Below are 23,516 nucleotides of genomic sequence, written 5' to 3' on the forward strand. Positions count from 1 at the left end.
ACATTTGGAAGGATTCATTCTCATCATATCTGGTGCAAAACTCCTGCAGAGCTACAGTTTGAATAGTTTCCTTTTTCGCATTGGATATTAAAATAAAATATCAATATGATTCTTAATGTTTCTATCGCGAGGTGGTTGTGTTTTAAATCGATATCTGCCACTGTGAGTAACTGGAATAAATGATAACATATTAAAATATATTTTTTTTAAATTACAGAAATTTGTAAGAGTAGGTTATAAAACATATTTAATTTGTGATACGAATTACGACTTTATGGCATAAATTCCCGCTTTAGTGTGTATCTAAAATGTAATGATTAAAACGGAAGAAAAGAAATATCTACAGCTCATAAACCAGCATTCGGACAGAAATGAGAGAGAATTCTATTGCGTAAACTTTAGAAATGAACCTACACCGTAGTGACAAAATTATTATATGATCATTATTAAATAATATAGGCTATATTTAGATTGAAAATCAGCATCTGCTTATAATGCGCATTTTCTTCTTTACAAGATTTTGTTGTCTCTGTATTCATTTGGATTTTAATCTCACACACGCGTAATTGAAAACTTATTGATCTATAAAGGACAAATGTAATGTTTTCTTGTGGTTTTCTCGTGATTGTGTGTGAAGTCGCACGTGAAATCAAATGACTAGAAGTCGAACCCCATCGTGGCTGCGGATGGCAAGTTTTAAATAATTTTATACAGTGCTCCTTCCTGACATTTTTTAACATGTGGTGTGTAAATATGAGAATGGTTGAGTGTGAAAGTGGATGAGTCCCTGGAGAGCGCGCATAGAGACGCGCCGCTCCAAAAATCAAAGTGGGGCAAGAAGACGCGGTGCGCCACAGCTGGCAGATCGTCTTATGTCGACGGGGAGGGGCGGTTCGTTTACCTGACACCCCTCTCATCGAGCTCGAACCCTCCCCCTTCTCTTGTGCTTCTATCCCGCATCGCAGCCCACGTTGCGCGCAGTCCGTGCGCTCCCAACTTCAGCGGTACGCGCAGGGACATCTCCATCTCCATCAGCGAGCAGAGCTGCGGACGCGCGCCGGCTTTGGATCTCTCAACGCGGGGACGAAGTTAAACGAGCCTGCTCAACTTTTGAATGGAAAACGAGCGCTTTCGTGGAGATTGCTAACTTCTCTGAGGTATTGTAGTATTTCTATTCTCTCTGTGATGTCTCCGAGCATCTGCTCCGAGCGCAAAGCTGCTGTATATTAACGACCAGTCAGATCTGTTTGCTGTCTTGTCTTATCAATAGATAAACAATTGACAGAGGGGGGGTGGGGGGGTCATTCATGTATATATATATATATATATATATATATATATATATATATATATATATATATATATATATATATATATATATAGCCATGTATGTATATTGGTTATAAAAAGTAAATTTTAGATAATAATTCAGATTATAAAAACACAAACCTATGGTTTTTACACTTGTACACATGCATGTATGTGCGCAAGATCTAAATTGGAAAAAAAAGGAACAAAAATCCAATTTTATGGAGTCAAGAGGCAGACATGCTCCTAAATAAGATGAAATGACTAATATGACTAAATGATTCTAAATTAATCTGACTGTCATGCTGCAGAGCATCACATTACACTTTCCTCTTTCTGGTGTGATGTAAAACTTAACGTCTCAGGATGCAGTGGTCAGGACCCCGTGCATCTAAGTGTGAAAAACACATCTGTAAACGTGAGATGGGTTGATATGCATTTACATGCAAAGAAAAAAACATTGACTTTAGGGAGTTAAGATGCATGCACACATTTGAGAGCAATAATATTTAATGAAATGAATGTAAATAATGCAGAAATGATCATATTACGCTAAAGACAAGGTTGTTAAATGCACATTAGTCTGAAAATCTATTCTTAATGCACTGTAATATATGCATTTACATTTTTTTTAAATCTACATGTGTGACTGAGTGCATTTTAAGGAAAGTACTTATAATACTGCCAGATCGGTGTGTGTTAGTACTAACAATAATCATGTTTCCACATTTTTGACCTGAAATGCTTGCATTAAGGCTCTTTGAACAAATTCAATAAAAATATATGCATCTCAGTGCTTGTAATTCATATCCACATATTATATGGGGTGTGACACAATAAATTATTTCACAAAGTGGTTCATTAAATGTTGCATTTAAATTTATGTACGTTACTCTTGTGGTTATGGGTAGCAACCGTACATTAATATTATTATGCTACACTTTGGTATGTTGATGAAGAGCACAGAGCATTTGTAAGAATTGCATGATGTTCATAACGGTTAATCGTGGGCAAGGTGCTGTCCTAAAAATCACATTTGTGGAAATTAGACTATGGCAGTGCAAAAATGATGTGCCTGTAATTAGTTAATCAGTGATAACATTGATTATTTAGAATTAAACCGAGGACAGTAATAAGTGCACACCTGGAATATTATTTATGTGGGTGACTGACACACTTTTTGCAGTCTCATTTGCAGTGCACACTATATCTGATTCCTCATTAACAGGTCAATGTGGTAAAAAACGAGGTTATTCTTCTTGAGATTACTAGTTATCTGGGGTAGAATTAGTGCGGTTGATCTGGTCAGTGTTTCTCAGAACAGAGCTCGTGAGCTTTTCCTGCCAGCGTCAGGTTTGCTTCTTGTAAGTGCTGTTTAACTTCAAAGTCCCTGCTATTATGCAGGTTTTTCTTCATTTGTTTCATTCTGACATCTTCTCCACAGTGTCACGTTAATGTACTGTACAGTCTGCTGATGTGAAACCGCGTGGGTCCCCTTGATCTCGACTTGAAAGTTGTTAACCATTTTTTATTGCCATCATCTAACCCCATTTCCACGGCTGGTTGTTGTTGTTCAGATACTCACCTTGATATGATAACTGAGCCTGAATCTGCGATGATATCGCTGTCCCAAATCTATGCACAGTGGCATTGTCTGGCATGCTCGGACAGACTATACATAATGAAAATGTGTTAAAAATGATTGTAGGAGACAAATGTCTGCTAAGATCAATACTGTCAGTTAGGCCATAAATGCGTAGCACATCCTCGAGCAGCAAATAACAACAGGAAGTCATTGAAGCTTCTGAGAGGGAAGGTAATGCTGTTCAACTCCATGTGGCTTCCAATTTGGGGGTCGGAAAGGTTAAACTGCTCTATAAACCCATCATAATGCAAGTTTTTTCTTCTTAACGTTGATACACGCACAGTGGTGACCAAAGTTGCATCTTTGTCAGTCAGAAACACGCTGTTCGTTGCCCCTTCCGACCCTTTGAGACCAATTATCTGGCGCGGTGCATCGGTTATTTTCAGCGTGCACCTGAGAGTATAATCAAGGCAACTCGTCCTTGATGAATTACTTCCACTCCATCTCGCATGATTTGTCCTGTTGTAAGTGACAGCAATCGAGGTGCATGAGAGGAAGATGAAGAACTTCTTGGTTGGTCTGTGTCTGCTTCCATTAATCGTCTTTACCACAGCGGTACTGAACGATAGGCTGAAATAACAGCTCAGCAAAGAGAAGAATTATACTTGTGGTTAGAGCACGGTAAATACCTGTTTAGCTGCCAGTGTATGCATTTATTAGACTGTCGCCAGCAAATAAGAGGTCTGTCTCGGTTTTTAATATGTGGCTGCTTGGAGATTCCACCCTGTTTGGAAAAAGCTGTTATGATTTCTAATAGTTAGGAAAGGTAACAATGAATCAGAGACTTTTGATGACAAGCTCAAACCAGTTTGGGAATAAGAAGAAAGGAAAATGAAGGATTGTTTGTGCATGCTTGGGCTCTGAGTCAAGCATGTAAAACGGCAGACGATCACATGCAACTCGAGAATAATTTAGCACCATTTTCCAACTTTTTCCAAGATGATTTGCATATATCAGCAGCGATTTGACGCTTGAGTTTAATTCCTCAAGCGCTATCTCTCGCATTTTTATTTACATATTTGCCTGCTTTTATCTGGTTTTGAGAATTTTCGCCGGATCTTTTTCAGAGGGCAAAGCGTCAAAAGTGCGTCATGTCGATTTAGTCATGCGTATGCTAAATGACATTTGTGTAAAATCAGAAGAGCAATATAATCATTCTCCGCATCACCATCACTAATACAATTTGATATACGCACTCAGTTCCACCTAAAACCTTTTAAAATTTTGCATAACCCAAATTTAGACACTCCATATGTTTTGATCTCACATTATTGTCTCCTATTTCTATGCTTGTCGTTATCCGATCTGTGTAGGTTTTCTCGAATCCTTTGTTCTGGTAAGGCGACACAAAGAAAGCAGTATATATCACAGGAATGCACATACTGCAAAAGATCAGGGTTTTAATACCCACCTACATACTCGCAGCAAACAATTAAAGAAGATACTCTCTTTTACAGTGCAAACAGACACACATGCACTTATAGAGATTTGGAGGGACGCAGATTAACGCCACTCAAATCTTTGCCTTTGCAGTGTAGTCAACTGAAAAGAAGCAAGAGCTTTCATTTGTTGCTTTTGATTTGTTGTGCACACACACACATATAGAGAAACACTAAAAGAGAAGAAAGAAGTATACTGATAAAACTACATGTCCTGTCTATAGTCAGCAGGCCTCTGATCTCTGATCTGAAGTCTGATTGAATGCTTTTATGCATAACGTTTAAGGTAGATATATCAGTTCCCTTTCAAATTTGAGGCTGATGACCTTAGAGTAAGTGCTGTGCGTTTTTTTTTTTTTTATAAATGTTTTTTCTTTGTATTTCTGAAATCTTTCAGTTCTTAAAATACATTTTTATTTCACTATAAATAATATTTTATGCAATGCAAAATAAGCTTTCTTTTTTAAAAGTGAATCTTTTAGTGCATGCTTAACTGCAGAGATGTATAAAAAACAAGCATACTCTGACTTTTAAATCATTTTCTGCAATAATTTGGTGGGAATATCTCTATAATTGTGTATTAAGTGTTGCAAGTGAGAGTACTGCACTCATTTTGAAAGCTTAAAAGCATAATAAAATGAGCCAAAATGTGTAGAAGTTTGTGAATGACGGGCGTTGCAATTTTGCTAAAACTTCTGCGGGTGCAGTATGAGCGTGGGCCCACGCGCTGCATCTCAAAGCTCAGACAAAAAGAGCTTCACAGCGTTTTTCTCTCCGTCGCTTTAACTCTATTAATTGTTGATACGTCGCAATCCACGAGGCAGAAATTAGAGGGCTAATTATTCGATCATGTGATGCTGCCCCACTGCAGTGACAGAAAGTAATTTCCCGGGCCTTGAAACTGATCTCGCTTGATCGTTAGATGACGGATTTGTTTTATAATTCGATAAAAGCGGGGAATAAACAAGCGATGAGCCGATAAAGAGCTTCTCCCGTGTGCTTGGAGGGAGTAATTGTTTTTTAAATAATTAATCCAGATTCCTGAGGGAGATTCAAAGAGCAGGATCTTTTTGTTGTCATCGGCGTGTGTGCAGCCGGACTTCAGCTCTCGTGCACTTTCACTGATTTAAAAGTCTTGCATACTTTATTTGGCAGGTGTTCAGATGCGAGCAAGCCACAGGGGGACTCTTACAGTGCACACTAGAGGTTCAACAACACAGTGTGCAGTACACAGAAATGACTGTTCACTGTGCTGTATCGGTTTATGCCACCGCATGCATTTATAAAACGATTAAATAATTAGTCAAAACAAAAAGTTATGAAGTTAGACTCCCCTCATGCACGTAAGTCTATTACTGCAGGTTATTTTTATCATTTAATAGACTTACAAGTCATGTGAGTAGTGCACAGTCAACTGCAAACTACTGTATTAATGTGCTCGGGTATCACAGCTCCTCTATTCTGTCTTAAAAATGTGCTAGCCACTAATATTTAAAGACTGTAGTGAGTTCAATGTTTGTATTTCCAGGAAATGTTTGTTTTGAATGCATCTAGTGGAGATTTGTATACTGCCCATTTGCCTGTGCATTGATTCAGTGTCTCTGTTCGGTATGTGGTGGGCACTGATGACTTTACCCCATGCTGTCTGTGTTATCAAACTGCCGAGATGCTCTTGGCTCTGATTTATAACACTACCTCAAATAATCTTGTTAATGCACATTTAACATTGCGGAAGTGGCAAGCACATAGACTAAACAACACCTACGCGTGCGAGCAGTCAGAATAGTGCTGGTGAAATGTGCCGAGTGATAAACTGCCTCCAGTGCAGCTAAAAAGAGGAAGACTGTACTGTCTTGTTGTCATATGGGTTTCTAACTTTGGATGTACACTTACACATATTGTGACACTATTCCGGGAGATGATCTTGGGAAAAGGCAAAAGAAGCAATGAAGCATCTTTAGGATGCAAAAAGATAAAGAAAAAAAAAAAGGTGGGGGGGGGGGGGGGTGTTAAAATCCTCTCTGATTACAAGTGTTAAATAAAAGGTGATTTGTTTTTTTAATTCGATTATTATTATTTTATTTTTTTTGAAATATGAATTCATTTTACAAATTTAAATGTAGTCAAAATTAAAACTACATTTTGTTAATTGTTTCATTTTGCTGAAAAATCTCTGTTAAATCATGTTATTTAAATATGACCAAATATTTCATGTCAATATAAATTGAAATCAAATTCTCAGATATTCCAGGATAAACAGTATGGAAAAAATGCAAAATAAACTATGCAACATCTTTAGTATGCTATAAAATTAGATAATTGTTAAAATCCAGTTTTTGCAATTATTTTTATTTTTATTATTATTGTAGTTTTTTAACATACATTGGAAAAAAATCTAGTCTACTGTAGTCAAATTTAAAATACCATTTTGATAACTGTTTCTTTTCTTTCTTTTTTTTCCTGAATACCCCAATTTGAATACCTCAAGTATTTAATTTTATTAGTATGAATTTGTTTATTTATTTATTTATTTTTTAAATCACTGTCATATTAGGGTTCATTATTGTTTGCTTTGAGCAGGCTTTGAGCCCTTCTTTAAATAGGCGAGAGCTGAATTATAACCACAGTTGATCAAATCGTTTCTTCTCTGTGAATCTGCATGCCCTTCTGTATGTTGGAGTTGGTGTTGTTGGGAAGTGTGTGTGTGTGCCAGGGCTCTTGGCAGTGTCTGCACCTGTTGGCAGCATCAGGACCCTCCTGGCAAGGCCGGCAGAAATTGTGTGATGCTCTTGTACGAGTGCAGAGGAGACTGCAGCCACAGCACGTCAACATGGCGACCACGCTCCGCTTACTACTGCACTCGCCTGCATTTTCCATTTACTGTGGAAATAAAAGTGGACCAATGCAACTACACAATCCGTTCGCATTTTAGAAATTGATGCTACTGATGGATAGTGGGAGCAGAAATGCACCAGATAAAACAACGTCCCAATGTCATGTTATTTACTATTACTGAATCAACTTTGCTAGATTTGAAGGGTCAGACCTGATTAAAATAGTTTAAGAATTTGCATTGAAATACTGAATGTTTCTTGTGGAAAAGAGCCACTGCAGCAAATGTTTTTGATGTTAAGTTAGCTATATACATTTCTGGCCTATATCTAGAGCATGACTGTAGCTGCTGCGCCACCCAATGTGTTGCACAAGGACTAACATCTCAAGACAGCAAAACAAGCTTCGTGCAAATTCAGTCAATCCCGGATACGTGTTTAGCGTTGTAATAATGGCACACCAGAAATTCTGGATTCATATGTAACATTAAAAAACACACAAACAAAAACAAACAAACAAAACCCCACTTATTTACCTATGTTGAATTGATTAACATATTTTGTGACCCCTTGAGATGCATTCACCTTTTTTGGTCATCGCTTTTGTTTTACATTTCCTGTTTTTAACAGCAGTGATGCTTCGTGTTCTAGATCAGCACCTGTGCTGATTTCATATAGCTTCTTCATCTTCAGTTTATATACATGTTACACACCCTGCTTTTAAAAAACATATTTCACTGTCTACACTATAATTAATTATTGGGCCCATTAGTCATTATAATTGTTGATTCCGGCACTGGCATATGTGCTTGGTTACCTTTAAAACCAATCTTTTTTTTTTTTTTTTTTTTTTTTTACAAATAATTGTTTTGGCATTATAATAACATACAGTAGCAGAAAAAAATCTATCTATCTATCTATCTATCTATCTATCTATCTATCTATCTATCTATCTATCTATCTATCTATCTAAATTGTATATTATACGTTCAATATATTCAATACAAGTCATGTTGAAATCATGAACACAATATAGTAAATACAGATCTTTGAAAGTCATTTGAACCATTCAGGATGTGGCATTACTTCCCAACCCCCAAGGGTGATTTGACTCTTGCGCATATTTCTGCATGACGTTTTTTCTGCATGATGATTTTATTTATGACAATATGCATTCTGGATAGCATAATTCCTCTGCAATTATTATTTTATTTTATTGCAGTGGGCATTATTTTTAAATAAAATAAGATTGGGAATGATTCCATTCCTGTGTTGATGTAAAAAATTAAATAATAATAATAATAATAATAATAATAATAATACTTAAGAGTTTTAGTTTAATAATCTATGCATCAAATTTTATTTTTTATTATTATTAATATTATCTATACCATTTTATAAAATGCACATTTTTACTTTTTACTGCATTTTCTCTTCGAAATGAAACACTTCTGTTGTTATTGGACTGGTGTGCATTAGTTTATTTTTGTAACATATTTGCAGGAATTAGATCTCGTCTGTGTGTGTGTGTGTGTGTGTGTGTGTGTGTTCAGGGTTGGTCGTTTGCTGTCACCTGCACATATGTGTGTGTCATGCACCAGCATCACTGACAGATGGCGTGTCCTTTTGCTATTAGAAATATTGTACTCCTGAGGCTCTTTTGCAACTTTTTAAAAACAGAACCGCGTCAAAACCCCCGCTACAATATCATCACACTCGTTCAATCCGATCATTCGTGTGCTTTCTACCCCCGATTCTGCTGATCAACTCATCTGAACACACACCATCAGCATCAAAACCCACGCGCTCACAAACAAAGATCGTTTATTTTCTATCAAGAAATGCAAAGTGATTTTATAGCGCTATTCGCTGCGTGTGTGTCCTGTAGGCTGTGTGTGTGTGTGTACAGGATGTGTGTGTAGATAAATGCAGAACCGCCTCACTCTAATCAAGCTGATTAAAAATTCCTGCGCGCGTGCAGGCGGAAATCCACCACCATCATCATCATCATCCTCGTTCTCCTGCACTTTTACTTCATTTTCGCGTCCATCCTCCTCCAGGACAGCGAGAGAGACGCGGGAGGACCAGAAATCGGTCTTCAATCGCGTCGTTTACGAGGTTTAGAGATGAGGAGAAGCGGCAGGCAGCGCGGAGAGGGAGGGATGAGCCGATGCAACTCATAATTTAATGGGGACAGACAGAGAGAGAGAGAGAGAGAGAGAGAGAGACGGGGAGCGAGAGAGAGACAGAGACAGAAGGGAAACAGAAAGAAAAGGACCGAGCGCGAATGTTACAAATGTAACAAGCGGAAGATACAATGTAGCGCTGACGTGCGTCAGGAATGTTCGGATGCTTTGACGTTTCATTCGACGTTCGAAAGTGTCTCGCGCACTTTTAAAGCTGCTTCGGATCCGCGGATCGGCTGGAGATGAGACGGCAGGTCGCCGGGGCTTCGTGCTGTTGTTTGGCCAGATGAGAGGCGATTCACGAGCGCTTCTGCTCCTATAGACTCGTGTTGTTGAAGCTCAGTGGGATGTGTAGGGAACGCTGGGGGTTACTTTTATTTTTAAGCGTTATTCTGCGCACAGAACGGACGGTGGATGTGATCGTAAACTCTATGGAACTCTAGACTCACCGGAGATCGTTGCATTTTGGCTTGATTGCATGCGTCTACGGTCTTTAGCGCTCATCACATTTTAAAGTAGTTTACGCTTCGTCTGTGTGGTTCTACGTGTGTCATGCGCTGTGATTCACGGCTTAGCGTTTGATATTAGGTTATGGTGTGGAAGATCTGGAAGTTTTTTTTGTTTTAGGATAGAATAGCTGACATAAAACTGATATTTGAGTGAAGTTTGTGCTCCTCCTGCCAAAACTTGAAGTCGCTGTTCATCCACAGCTCCTTTATATGCTCCTCTTAAAGTGGTGAGTTCAAGTTTACGATTTTTTCCTTGTTTCTTTGTTTTATTGAATTGTTTTTGTAATTTTTTATCTAATATATATATATATATATATATATATATATATATATATATATATATATATATATATATATATATATATATATATATAACTATATATATATATATATATATATAACTATATATATATATATATATATATATATATATATATATATATATATATATATATATATATTCCTGAATCAACCTGTATTAGGTTACAACAACAAGGATATGTTTATATATATATATATATATATATATATATATATATATATATATATGAAAGTGTTTGCATTCACACATAAGGTTTTCTTTTCCTCAAAAGTAGCCTACACAGAGTTAATCTTTTTATATCTATATCCTCTATACCTGTTAGATCACATAAAGTCACATAAGTTCATGTGGTGTTCAGTGCTGTGGAATTCATTGTTGCATGTCTGATGTCTTGTTTGGCCTGTTAGATGAAATCTAACCCCGTCTGTCATGGTGTCTGATTCAATTTTCTTTTATCGCTGTGAATGCAAAGCTGAGACAAGGTGCATGTCCCTTTCCCAGTAATCTTAGATAATCCAATGCTTTTCTTTTGTTTGGGCATTTTGGGAAACACTTTTTGGGTGTTGTACAAGTATTATACAGGTGTTATACAAGTAGCTGCAACCAAAAATCTTCACACTTTGTTTTAGATGCATGTCTTCGCTTCAATGAAGAATTCAGGGTCTTTCAGTTTTAATACAAGAGATCTGATCCACTAAATATTTCACAGCCTGTCTCTCTTGCATGGAAGGGTTCATTGTAGGGTGCGCTGATCACTGAAGTGGACTCCTCTCCTCTAGCTTGTTTGCTCTCCACATGGGATTCTGCAGTGGGTTAGACATACATAATACATGCTCTTAGAAATGGGAATGTGATTGTTGGATGAAACATTGTAAATGCCGTGTAACATTAGGCTTGATTTGACATCTCAGTCTACATGGAAGAGACAAAGTTTATGTTGCAATATCATATTTTTTTTTTTTTAGGTTCAGTAATCTTTATAATAGGGGGGAAAAAATGTATGATGTTTATTTTATGGCACTTGATTTTCCAGCCATCCTAATGCCGCTGCTCGTCTTGTTATTTTTCCCTTCAGGTGACAGTGAGCAGTGGTGCTGAGAACCATGGAGCATCTCAGCGAAACATGCCAGGGGAAGGAGAACTGCGAGATGGTCAATAATCTGAACGACACCAAGGCCCCTCCGGCCAAAATGGCCCGCCTGGAACAGAACGGAAGCCCGCTTGGCAGGTCTCGTCTAGGTAGCACTGGAGCGAAACTGTCCGGAGTGCACTTTAAACCCCCTGGACATCATCTGAAGGCCTGCCACAAGAGGGGTGAGTTTGCTTTTCCTTACCACTGCACTCTTAAATATAAAGGCATTGATGGTTTCATGAAGAATCCGTGGAGCACTCTTAAAAATAAAGGTTCCGAAAGGGAGTTTTCACAGTGGTGCAATAGAAGAACCATAATTTGTTCCCCAAAGATCCTTTCAGTCAACAGTTCTTGAAAGAAACATATTTTTCCCCCTCTTTTTTTTTTTTTCACTCCCCGGCTGCATTCTATAGCTCTCTGGGTAACTGTTATTATTATTTATGGGAAAAGTGAACTTCTGCTGAGTGCTTGCTGAACTTTGGAAGCTACTGTATTCATTGTTTCAGCTGAATAATATTTACCATGGGCTTTTCTCAGCTCTCTGGGAACAAAGCATGTATTGATCCTGAAATGAACCGACACAGCAGTCTTTATTGTTAGATCTTTATCTATTAAAAATGGAAAAGCTTCAATTCAGCACATTCCCTGGCATCTGCTTATGATTACCCTATTTATTGATTGTTTTCCAGAAAACGCTCGCATTCTTAGGAAACTGCGACTGCGTGGAGCAGAAATATGATTTATTACGATTGCCCCGGATAGACGGCGTTGATATTACCCCCAGCCTCTATTAAACCCTGTAAAAATAAAGATCCTGGGTCCAAGAGATCATGAAGTTCCTGAAATTTCATCACTGGAGTGTTGCAGCTGGCTGGTATTATGTGATATTTGCACAGTAAACCCGAACACATGACAGCTTTGGATGGAGATTCTTCGGGTTTTTTCCTGATAGCGGCTCACTGTTTACACAGACTCGTAAAACCTCAAGGCTATTTGGTGCATTGGGAGCTGCTGCACAGCATCATGGGAAGGGTACTGGGATCTGCCTAAAGAAGTGTTCTAATGTGATTTGAGCATCTTAACAATAAATAAAGCGCTAAACCTGCGATGAGCTCTAACCTTTTAGTGTTTCTAACACGTTTAAATAGCAGAGCTGGTTCGTTGACGTCGTCTCCGCTTGTTCTGCATTCTGATTGAATTATGCATGTTACAATGCTGCTTTATTGTAACACTGTTACAGTGGATAATAAACAATTCATAACACAGCCTTGCATGAAAAATATAAAATAGTTTCAGCTGTTTAGCAAAAAAATGCCTACAATTTTTAATTTACAATCAGCAAACGAGTGAAAATGTGCTAAAAAACTAAATTTAATGTCAAAGAATTTTAGTACTTTTAATTATTTTTTAGAAATTAAATACATCTGTTCTGCAAAGATGCCTTAATAAATTGATCAAAAGTGACAAATACATTTTATAATGTTGCAAAATATTTTTTATTTCACATAAATTCTGTTTAAAAAAAAAAGTAATCAAAATGTATCATTCAACTTTTAATCAAACACGTGGGAAAATATGTTCAGATACTCCACTGAATGTCGGTTTTACATAATCTGACAACTTTAATAAATCATATGAGCTTTTTCACAAAAACTGTCATTTTCTGTCGCTGTTTGGATTTAGTAAAACACCCAGATGAAGCAGAAAATATCTGTCCTATGTTTGTGTCTTCTTCCATCACTGGCTATAATTCTAACCTTGAGATCAGGATTAGGCATAAAATAATGTCATGAATGTGAGAATTGAAAAAAAAATAGTTGTAAATTATGGGAATTGTGTCTTTGTGGCTGTTTTACTGTCGATTAAGAGATAAGAGAAGACTTCTTCACTTTATAAATGCTTGTCAAATGCATCATTTTGTAAGAAAAATATGATGTGTTAGAGAAAAACGGGTGCTACTTTTGGAATCAGCACCCCACAATTCATACAAGGTGGTGTTATTGGAGGTTGCATGCAAAGGCAAATGCCATTCTTCCTATTGCTTACGCTTAGGGTTCAATGTTTTTCAAAACTGCAACCCTAACAATCAAATAGCAATGTGCTATCATTAAAAAACAACTTGATTTTTCGCTTGAGTATTCTTTGCATTTGCATTTTTGGACGAATATGCAACAAAAATAAAACTGTTGTTCAAAATCTGTGGCCCTTTAAAGCATCTCTCTTTTGTGTGCTGTGCAGCGGTGTAAATCTTGCTCTCTTGTTTCTGCTAGGTAACATGCTGCCAGTGTTTTGTGTGGTGGAGCACTACGAGAGCCCCATCGAGTTTGACAGCAAAGAGGAACATGCTGAGTTTGTTCTGGTCCGGAAGGACATGCTCTTCAACCAGCTAATCGAGATGGCCCTGCTCTCCCTGGGCTACTCACACAGTTCGGCTGCACAGGCTAAAGGTATGGCACATTAATACTGTCCAAAACATGGCATACAGACACATTTCTACCTATTTCTCCAGAACTTGCATGTGTTTTTCTTTGCTGTTAGATCAGAATCATGAGTCATAAAATGCTGGGCAGATGCAGGGATATTTCTGGAGGCTATTTTTGGAGTGATTAGTTGGCTGTGTTCTGGTATTGCATGCATGCTTCTGCTCGGGCTGACCTGATGCCGAGGTCAGGGGGGTTGTGGGTAGCGGCAGGAACACACAGGTGCACCTCCTGCTCCCTGTAATCACACTTCTCTCAATGGGAACGAGTGTGGAGGTGGGCCTGCGGTTTCTAATTGCTCGCTTTATGGAGTTGGGGGCTATTTTAAGAGCCGTAGCCTTCAGCCTGTAATTTATTGCATGCTGTCCATCATAATTACTTTTTTCTTTAGTCTTCTGGATTTAGTTTTTTTCTGTTACTTAGTGGCAGCCGACAGACAACATATGGTCGAGCAATACTTTTTTTTAAAGAATGCCTTTTTGCAAACCTGTATAAAAAAGACCATGGTATTACCATAAAAAAATTAACTTTAGAAAAGACTATGGCTGTGTTTCAAAACCTTGTAGGCAGCACGTCAACATACAAATGTATCATACAAATAGAACGGTTCTCAAAAGGCTCGCTGATTGATTTCAGTAGAGTTTGTCATTATAATGTGGTAAGGTTAATGTGATGTGCATAAATCAGAACTGCTCAAATTTAAACAAATCAATATCTTTATTCAGCAAGTATGCATTAAGTTGATAAAGTTACAAAAACATGTATAATGCTAAGAATCTAATTCAAATAAATGCTGAACTCTCAAACATTTCATTTCATTCATCAATCCCCCAAAAAAAAAAGATCAGTATGGAGTCAAAATAACGCCTTATATATACGCAAAAAAAATTGCGATTTGCAAAAGAAAATAAAGTTTTGCAAACAAAAATTAAGAATTGCAAAACATAAATGAAACAATGATTTTGCAATACATATTTTCCATGGTCATATCTATTAATTTATCTGCAATGCTGCTTTTATTTTGTGTGTCAGTCTAGTTTGAGCTTGCGATATACAGTTTTCCCTTTGTGCTAAATTTTTTTGCATGTCTCTCTTTGTGGCACTGTTTTGATGTGGGGGTGGAGTCAAGGGACGGGGGCGTGTACAACATGCCTCCCTGGAAGTGATGTCATTGGCCCGAGACGCAGCTCACCGATCCATGTCCTGCCTTTCGAGTGGATCGTTTCTTTTTATTCAATAAAAATAAAATCTGCATATCAGAATGATTTCTGAAGATCATGTGACACTGAAGACTGGAGGAATGATGCTGAAAATTCAGCTGTGCATCACAGATATAAATTATATTTTAATATGGATTAACATAGAGGACATTCATTTTAAATTATAATATTTTTTTCACAATATTACTGCTTTAACAGTAGTTTTGATCCAATAAATGCAGCCTTTTCGAGCAGAGGAGACTCATTTCAAAAGCTTTTGAAAACTTCCACCAACCTTACCAAACTTTACAGTAATAAAAAAAAGCATACACAAATAATGTTTATATCTTAATTATATCTCTGCATTAAATGTGTTTTTATAACCAACATTTCTCTCATTTCACCAGCCGTCTTGGATAGATTTTTTAAATTAAAGTGCATTATGGGATTATGTTGTCCGCAAAAGATGCATGTATTGCTGCCTGCAAAAGTAGATTGCTACTGTTTGTAGACAGTTCACTAGATTTTGGGTCTGTGCTATAGACATTACTGTGATGTAATACCATGTTATTCTTTGAAGTATGTTACTGTTCAAATTAATATATAGAAGCGTTGTTCATGAATATGGTTATCAAAGTACTACACAATTGTTTTGAATAGGACTAATAGAAATGTGCGTCCTTCATTCCTGTGTGTCTGACTGTGGTCATGGTTTGGCCTCACCGCAGGTCTGATTCAGGTGGGCAAGTGGAACCCCGTGCCTCTTTCCTACGTGACAGATGCACCCGACGCCACAGTAGCGGACATGTTACAGGATGTGTACCATGTGGTCACACTGAAAATCCAGCTACACAGGTCAGTGTTTCCCATGTACTGTACCCACAACACAACGCAGCTGTGCCGCCACATACAGTGCTGTTTTTCCCACAAGCCACTGCTGTGGGCACACGCAGACACACCTCTTCCTTTTTCTGTGACATCCATGTACATCTGTCTGTCTCTGTCTCTGTCTCTGTGTCATCTCCAGAGGCTGTGTGGCTGTCTCTCACTTTAAGGTGTGCCGGATCCAGTCTCTCCTTTTGTGTGTGTGTGTGTGTGTGTCTATGTGCAAACATGGACGTTTTAATTGAACATTACAGCAGTACTGCCGCTCATCCAATTATTCTAGTGTTTTAAAGAACTATGAAACCATCAATATTTAATTATTAATCCTGGAAGCCTTTTAAAAAAAAAATACAAATTCAAGACTAAGAAGTATTTTTTTAGTTTTTTTTTTTCTGCAGCATCAGCTTCGTGTACCTTAAAAAGCCATTCATTTACACTGAAGTAGGAATCATATATATATATATATATATATATATATATAAGATATTATAAATATGAATAAAGTAGGACATATAAAAAAAATAACTAATTTAATCTCTATACAGTATTTGTTTAAACAGCTTATGTATATAATTCAAAATGTATATGCATGTGTATGTGTGTGTGTGTGTGTGTGTGTGTGTGTGTGTGTAGTATGTGCGTGTTTATGTACAGGCACACACAAAACAATTATACTTATTGTAATACTTCAGTTTGGTGTTCTATCAGTGTTACCAAACAGGTTTCCTGTCTGCCGTTTTGTCACACAAGTGGTGTAGAAATGACTCGCCCCTTAGCCTTAATTTTCATCGCGTGCTGGTGTCAAACATATCTGAAGGTTTTTTTTTGTTTTTTTTGCATGGAGTGTTGCGATATTTTCTTGCCAGCTTGCCGTTTATTGCGTCCTATTGAACAAGCATTCATTAATGACACCCTGAATGCAGCTGTGTTTTCATTATTCCCCCAACACACATGCATAAATGTTCTGAATACTGTTTTTTTTTTTTTTTTTTATGAAGTATTTAGATGATAGTTGATGCTGGAGTTTTTAATGCATCTAGTACCAAAATCTATATGGAAACACCTTAAATTGTTTTAGTAAGCACACCAAGGCAGGAAGGTAGAAGTAACGTGAAATAATAGTCACCACATGCAGCTGATGTATAATTCATGCATCAATACAGCAGATGTGTTGTATAAAGTAATTAACTAATCAGAACAATCAGGAGAGAGAGAGAGAGAGGAGAGACTCCAGATGCATCTGCTTCATGCGCCAAATGAAATCTGTCTGTCTTAGAGGGACGCTTGCAGCAGCAAACCAAAGCCCAGTGCTCACCGTCCTCTCTTTCTCTCTCTCTTTCTTTTGCGTCCCTTTCAATCTCTCTCTTGTTCTATCCTTTCCTGCAGTTGTCCTAAACTGGAAGACCTTCCTCCAGAGCAGTGGACCCACTCTACAGTAAGAAATGCGCTCAAGGAGTTACTCAAAGACATGAACCAGAGCACTCTGGCAAAAGAATGTCCCTTATCACAGGTGCTGGAGCCTTCCACGTCTAGTTGCCAAGATCGCAAGTGTCCCTTTTCAAATGCCCAGAGTCTGATAGAGTGGAAATGAACAGAATTGCCATAGAAATCCAAATCAATAGCCATTGTCATCCCCGTGGATTAATGCACTTTATTCTGATGCTGTTGCAGCAGTGCTAGCCGCTGTGAATGAGAGTATTGTTGGGTAAACAATGGGCGAACCACAATGATCTTGATAATGCATTACAAGCTGTGAACTGTTATGGGTGAATCTCACGAAACCTGTCAACATGTTGTGTTTTAACCTTAAAAAAGAATTGTGTTTCACTTTTGGAAAATGTTTAATTTTTTTTTTTATATTTTAATGACAGTTGCAGCTCATGTTCCCATTACCATAATGCAAAAAAAAAAAAAAAAAAAAAATTAAACAATTATATTTTAATAATCTAATTCATGCTTTAATAAAAAAAAACAAAAAAACACATACATATATATATATATATATATATATATATTACCATAGTAAAAATCTCATCAGAATCAGGCAAAGTCATGGGAGAAAGTCTGCTTAATGGCCAATGAAAATAATGTAAAAATAAATATATTAAATTAAATTAAAAAGATCTTAAGTAAGCTTAATGTTTTTTTTTTCTTCAAGTGAAGTGAATATTTTTTTCTGTTCAAATCTTCAATTTTTATAAAATCTTTTTACGGCATTATAGTATTATGTTGGAGACTTTTCAGAATAATCATGAAAAAAAAAGTGAAATGTAAAGCATCCAGACTATTTCAGTAGAATCTGCTTAATGGTATTGAATTTTTTTTTTTTTTTAATAGTCCTAAATATGGGCATTTTTACATCTAAAATCTAAATGCTTTCTCCCAATTGTTCCTTTTGATTTTGCAGTGAAATGTGATCTGGACATGATTTCATGAGATTCACTCTTAAAACCACACTCCATTTTAAATGAGCAGACCTGCTGTTTAAATGCGTAAGGAAAGGCGAGTGTTTCAGCTCGTGAGTTGGCGCCAATCACAGTCTATTTGGTCTCAGGGAAGGCCGTTCTTTACCTGCAGGTGTGTGTGTGTGTGTGGTGATGTAAAGAGTCCCAGGGTGCTGTTCAGGCAGCGCAGGGGCTGTGCTGCTCCACATCTCTCTAATCACTCTGTTTACAGTCCGTATGTGAGTTATTCCCACTGAGCGGCGGCCCGGTACTTACACTGAATTAGAGTCCGCTCACAGCCTGCTTGCTGTAGGCTGGGTGGCCTGCACGCGTGTGCTGCAAGTTTTGGGAGAGTTTTTTCTGCTTTTGTTGTTACTGATTTCTCTCACTGGCATGAAGAAGTCATTACTTCTCAGGTTAGAACAGGAAGCCTCATCTGCCACACTTTTAGGGTCTTCTTTGATCGGTAACCTAGTAGAGGTGACCTTTTCATTTAGTTGAACAGTCTTGTTGTTGAACAGGAAGTGTTGAAAAGATCAGGCCGATTTAAGAACGAACGTCAACTTTTATAGGATTTATTTCAGCATGATACTCCCTGCTCTTAAAAGGGTTAATGAATGGAGAATCAGAAGGAGAATTACACCAGAAAGGATGGGGATTGTTAATATAGTGCTTGTTTTCCAAAGCTACATTGCATGTTTTACACGCTAACAGAGCTGCTCGTTCTAGTGTAGCGGGGGAACTCTGTGCGTGACTAGTCGGCTAGTCATTCTTAAAGGAAGCTTTATGTGATTATGTTGATTAGATGGACTGTCATAAACCGACCAGACTTTTTTCTTAGTAAAACTAGCAAGCCGGACAGAGTTCAACTGAATCAGAAGTCTTGATGCGTTTTTTAAAGTTGAAGTAGTTTTAATTTGACTTTTTTCCAACGCTCATTCTTATAAAGCAACCAAAGGGTCAACAACTGTGACAATAAGATCAAACGCATTCATGTTATGCATGCATGTATGTGCTTTCTCATGACTTTACTTTTTCTAGTTATTATTGTATTATTTATATATATGATATTTGCATTTGCATTGATATTATATATATATATATATATATATATATATATATATATATATATATATATATATATATATATATATATATATATATATGTATGTATGTATGTGTATATCTATATTTATACAGTTTCAAAGTTTATCCACTATTAAGAGTGTCACTTAAAAATAAATAAATACATACATACATAGATAAGCACACCAGATGACCTCAATAATTGACCACCCATTTCTAGCTTGAGTTTTTGGGCATAAGGTGACCTGGTTAAAAAACAAAACAATAACAGTATATTGTTAATAGTGGAATGTAATTCACCTGCCTTCAGACCGATTTTTCATGCAACACTAAAGAAAGGAGAAAGGTGGATTGCACTTCCAGGTTTGTGCGGGGCCCCTCCTGCTCATCAGCCGTCTTTCAGCACACGAATGTTTCCCTGTGATCAAACTTCACCCCTGTGTCCCCTCCGACGACTGCAACAATACAGCTCCCCACCCACCGTGGCCCTGAAAGAGCAGCTGTGTAGTTGCATAGCAGCAAATAGCCGTCAAATGCCATCTTTGCTCGGGTTTGACATGGGCTTTCCCTCCTTTCTCATGCAATGGATGAAAAAGAAGCTGTAATTAAGACATTTAAAAAAAAAAAATGAAAAGGGGGGGAATGAACCCACTTCTCCAACACAATGTAAACAGTCTCTCCATAGGGAGACTAAAAGATGGCATGTTAGAAGGAAGTACAAACAGTGAGTGTCTGGATAGATACGGAGCATTTATATGAGACACTCCGGTGACAGAAAGCCAAATAGATGGTTTGGGTCGATAACGGCGTGACACACTTCCTGGGCACACCGATAAGCCTCATGATAGTTATCTTTTAAAGAGGCTTGTCCCATTACCTGTTGATGGCTCCTGGCGTGTGGTTTGTCTTGTGTTGCATTGGCATCGTACAGAGTTTGAGACGAATGATTAATGAACGGAGATTTACACAACATCTGTGTCAACTGTACCCAATATGAGCGTCTGACTCACATCAGATCTCAAACAGATCTTCGATGACTCATGAAATCTTGGTACTTTCATTGCTGCTCTGTTAGTTGCCGTTTTTGTTTGTAAGCTCCTTTCCATCCGGATTGTTGTTTCAGATCAGCGATAAAAGAGGCCATGACATTTAAAAACGCCAGTTGGCCTTCAGATGTGGTTTGGACCTGGCCTCCTATCAGCATGGCACTGTGGTTTCATATTCCACCCTTGCTTTGGGAGAGCATCTTCTGCTCGTCTTGGATACCGTTATGCACTTTTCAGTTCTCCGACAGCACAAGCTTTGGCAGTAAAGGTTAATAGTCCTTCTCAAGCGATGTGTGCTTTGGTGAGTGGTTAACCCTTGTCTGGCTGGACCTGCTGAACTGTGCACCTGTTCATGGAGATGTGCTGGAGATGCTGCTGGGGAACCTTTAAAAATGCTATATAGTGACTTACTGTAGTTCCCATTTGACATCAAAAAGGTTGCATTTTAATTTTTAAGTTCTGAGCCATGTAACTTCCATTTGATGTCATAGGAGAAGCATTTGAATTTCATGTAATTTAAGAACATTTTAAACTCTCATGTCATAAAAGAGCTTTTTAAAACTACATATGATATCAAAAAAGAACAATTAAAATTTCCATATTATGCCATGAGGCAAATATTTTTAATTTCAAATGATGTCACAGAGCTTTTTCTAAATCTGTATGATGTCATAGAGAATATTAAGTTCCTTGCATATCAATTTACAATACATTTCATATGATGTCATGGAAGATCATTTTTAAGTTCTGTATGATGTCATAACAGAACATTTTACATTTAGTTATTATGCTACAAGCAAACAAAAATAACAAATAAAACCTTGAGAGAATCCTTGTTAAACTCAGTAGGAAATACATGAAGAACAATTTGTTTCTATCTTAGTAAGAACAATTTCATATGATATTTTATCCTAGTTAAGTTTGTTCAACTCCACATTAAATCATAGGATCATAGGATAACAATTCAAATTTCCATATTATTCCATAAGAAAATGTTTTAAAGTTCCATACGATGTTAAAGGAGAACCCCATATGATGTCATAGAGGACATTTTAAAGTTCCATGTCATGGAAAATCCATTTTAAATTCCATGTGATGTCATAGAAACAGTCAGGTTCTATATGATGTCAGATAAGAGCCGTTCTAAGTTTTGTATGAATGTTTTAATCTCCATATATTATAGAAGAACCTAAAAGTCCACATTATAGAGAATATTTTATAGTTTTGATATCAAAGAAAAATATTAATGATGTCAAATACACCAACCTATAATCTAACATCAAAAACAAATCTCCAAAGAATCTTCCAGTCACATCAAGAACCCTTCAGAGGGAAAATGATTCTTGATAAGAGATGCATAACTGCCTCTGAAGAGCCTTCATTATTGAGAGCACATCTCTAGGTCTTCAAGATGCATTTGGAAATGCTGAAGCTATCCATAAACTCAAACTCTATCGTACACTGCAAAGCCCCCCTCCTCCGCACCTCCGCAGTCCCCAAGTGCTCATGTTATAAAAATGATAAAGCTGCCGTACCTGTAATTTAAAAACAGATGGTTTCATCTTTTGAATATTTATAACAATCAAAACAATTTCTGCGCTATGTAGCCAAGGGCTATTAGGGTGTTAAGTGTTGGGTTTAATGAAAAAGAATCTCAGCTTTTTTTTTTTTTTTGGAGTGGAATGTATTAAAATAGCAGAAGAAAAAGCAGAGGAGATGAGTAGGAAATGTGCTGTCAGGGCAGCGAGGAGACGTGAACTCGCTGTGTGGTCTCAACATGCAACTCCGGCTGTGGAAACAGATTGCAAATATGAGTTGCATTCATATAGGGCAGAAATCCCCAAAGCATCATCTGCTTTGCTGTCTGCCTCACAGAGCCTCCTGGATGCATCCGCTTTCATACTCTGTGGCATTTGTTAAAGGGACATGCATTTTTTAGTTAATATTTGTGCAGAAAAAATTGTGCATGAATCGCCTTTGCATATGTTTTTTTGGATCAATATATGACACTGTTTACCATATACATAAAGCTAAATCGTGCGTAGTACAGGATTCTGTTTTGTTGTACTGTGAGTAAGCATACATTTTAAACGACACCGAATTTTGTCTTGCAGAGTATGATTTCTTCAATTGTTAACAGCACTTACTATGCAAATGTCTCTGCGGCGAAGTGTCAAGAATTCGGACGCTGGTATAAACATTTCAAGAAGACAAAAGACATGATAGGTAAGCCCAATGCTTAACGAACATTTGTGAAAATCCCATCTAAAAAAGAGATGTGTCACTATCCGTCTATGTGTATGTACCTGTCTATATGTCTCTCTCTATCTGTCTGACTGTTTATCTGTTTATCAATCAGTCTGTCTGTCTCTCTATGTATGTATATCAATTGATTATTTATTAATATGTCTGTCTGACCATCTCTCTGTCTATGTTTATCTATCTATTGACAATTTTTCTATGTATTTCTGCGTGCCTAGTCTATTCTTTGTCTAATTTTTAAAGTGCCTTATTTGTTTGTTCTTTAGATTTAGTTAAAATGCAAATCTAACAAATTCCTGTCAAATATAGACCAATGTTTAGGACAAAAAGCGATGTTTTTGACTTCAAAAATATGTCTTTGCCATGCTAATAATAATAATCAACAGCACTGTGATTTTGAGCTTTTCTAGTGTTCAGACACACACACCTGTGAGTCAGGTTGTTATACTACAGCTCTTGACATCTGCCTCTTGTTTCCTGTTCACACGTTCACTTTCCCCCCCCACTAACACTCTCTCTTTCTCTCTCCACACCTGTGAATGCATGTGTCGTGTGTTTGTGTGTTGGTCTGCGCAGTCGTGCGCCAGCCCTCCCAGCTGGAGGGCTACCTGGGGACGTGTGTCCTCCATGACAGTCCACGTGCCACCACGTTAGGTAGGTCACGTGACGCACCGCAACCCTCCCCACATTATTATTCATGAGCACATGTGCTCACATTCCAATGGCGGCGACACCGTAACTT

The 23,516-nt window shown here is 37.5% G+C and overlaps 1 protein-coding gene across 5 annotated transcripts in view; it reads left to right on the top strand.

Annotated features, from left to right (window-relative positions):
- The first annotated feature begins 836 nt into the window (after positions 1 to 836).
- Positions 837 to 23,516, top strand: part of LOC113059345 (DNA-binding protein SATB1) — a 53,360-nt gene continuing 30,680 nt past the window's right edge. Inside the window, exons 1-7 of one of the 5 annotated variants that reach the window (XM_026227786.1) lie at positions 837 to 1,157; positions 11,316 to 11,554; positions 13,643 to 13,819; positions 15,780 to 15,906; positions 17,323 to 17,446; positions 22,627 to 22,738; positions 23,351 to 23,428. In XM_026227786.1, coding sequence (XP_026083571.1) covers positions 11,344 to 11,554; positions 13,643 to 13,819; positions 15,780 to 15,906; positions 17,323 to 17,446; positions 22,627 to 22,738; positions 23,351 to 23,428 — 829 coding nt within the window. In that variant the 5' untranslated portion in view covers positions 837 to 1,157; positions 11,316 to 11,343. Of the gene's footprint in view, positions 1,158 to 9,156; positions 10,146 to 11,315; positions 11,555 to 13,642; positions 13,820 to 15,779; positions 15,907 to 17,322; positions 17,447 to 22,626; positions 22,739 to 23,350; positions 23,429 to 23,516 lie in introns of those variants that run through there. The other 4 variants (XM_026227788.1, XM_026227787.1, XM_026227789.1 and 1 more) reach the window with 4 other exon arrangements.

Source organism: Carassius auratus, chromosome 41, assembly GCF_003368295.1.
Source record: "Carassius auratus strain Wakin chromosome 41, ASM336829v1, whole genome shotgun sequence".
In the NCBI taxonomy this organism is placed as follows: domain Eukaryota; kingdom Metazoa; phylum Chordata; class Actinopteri; order Cypriniformes; family Cyprinidae; genus Carassius; species Carassius auratus.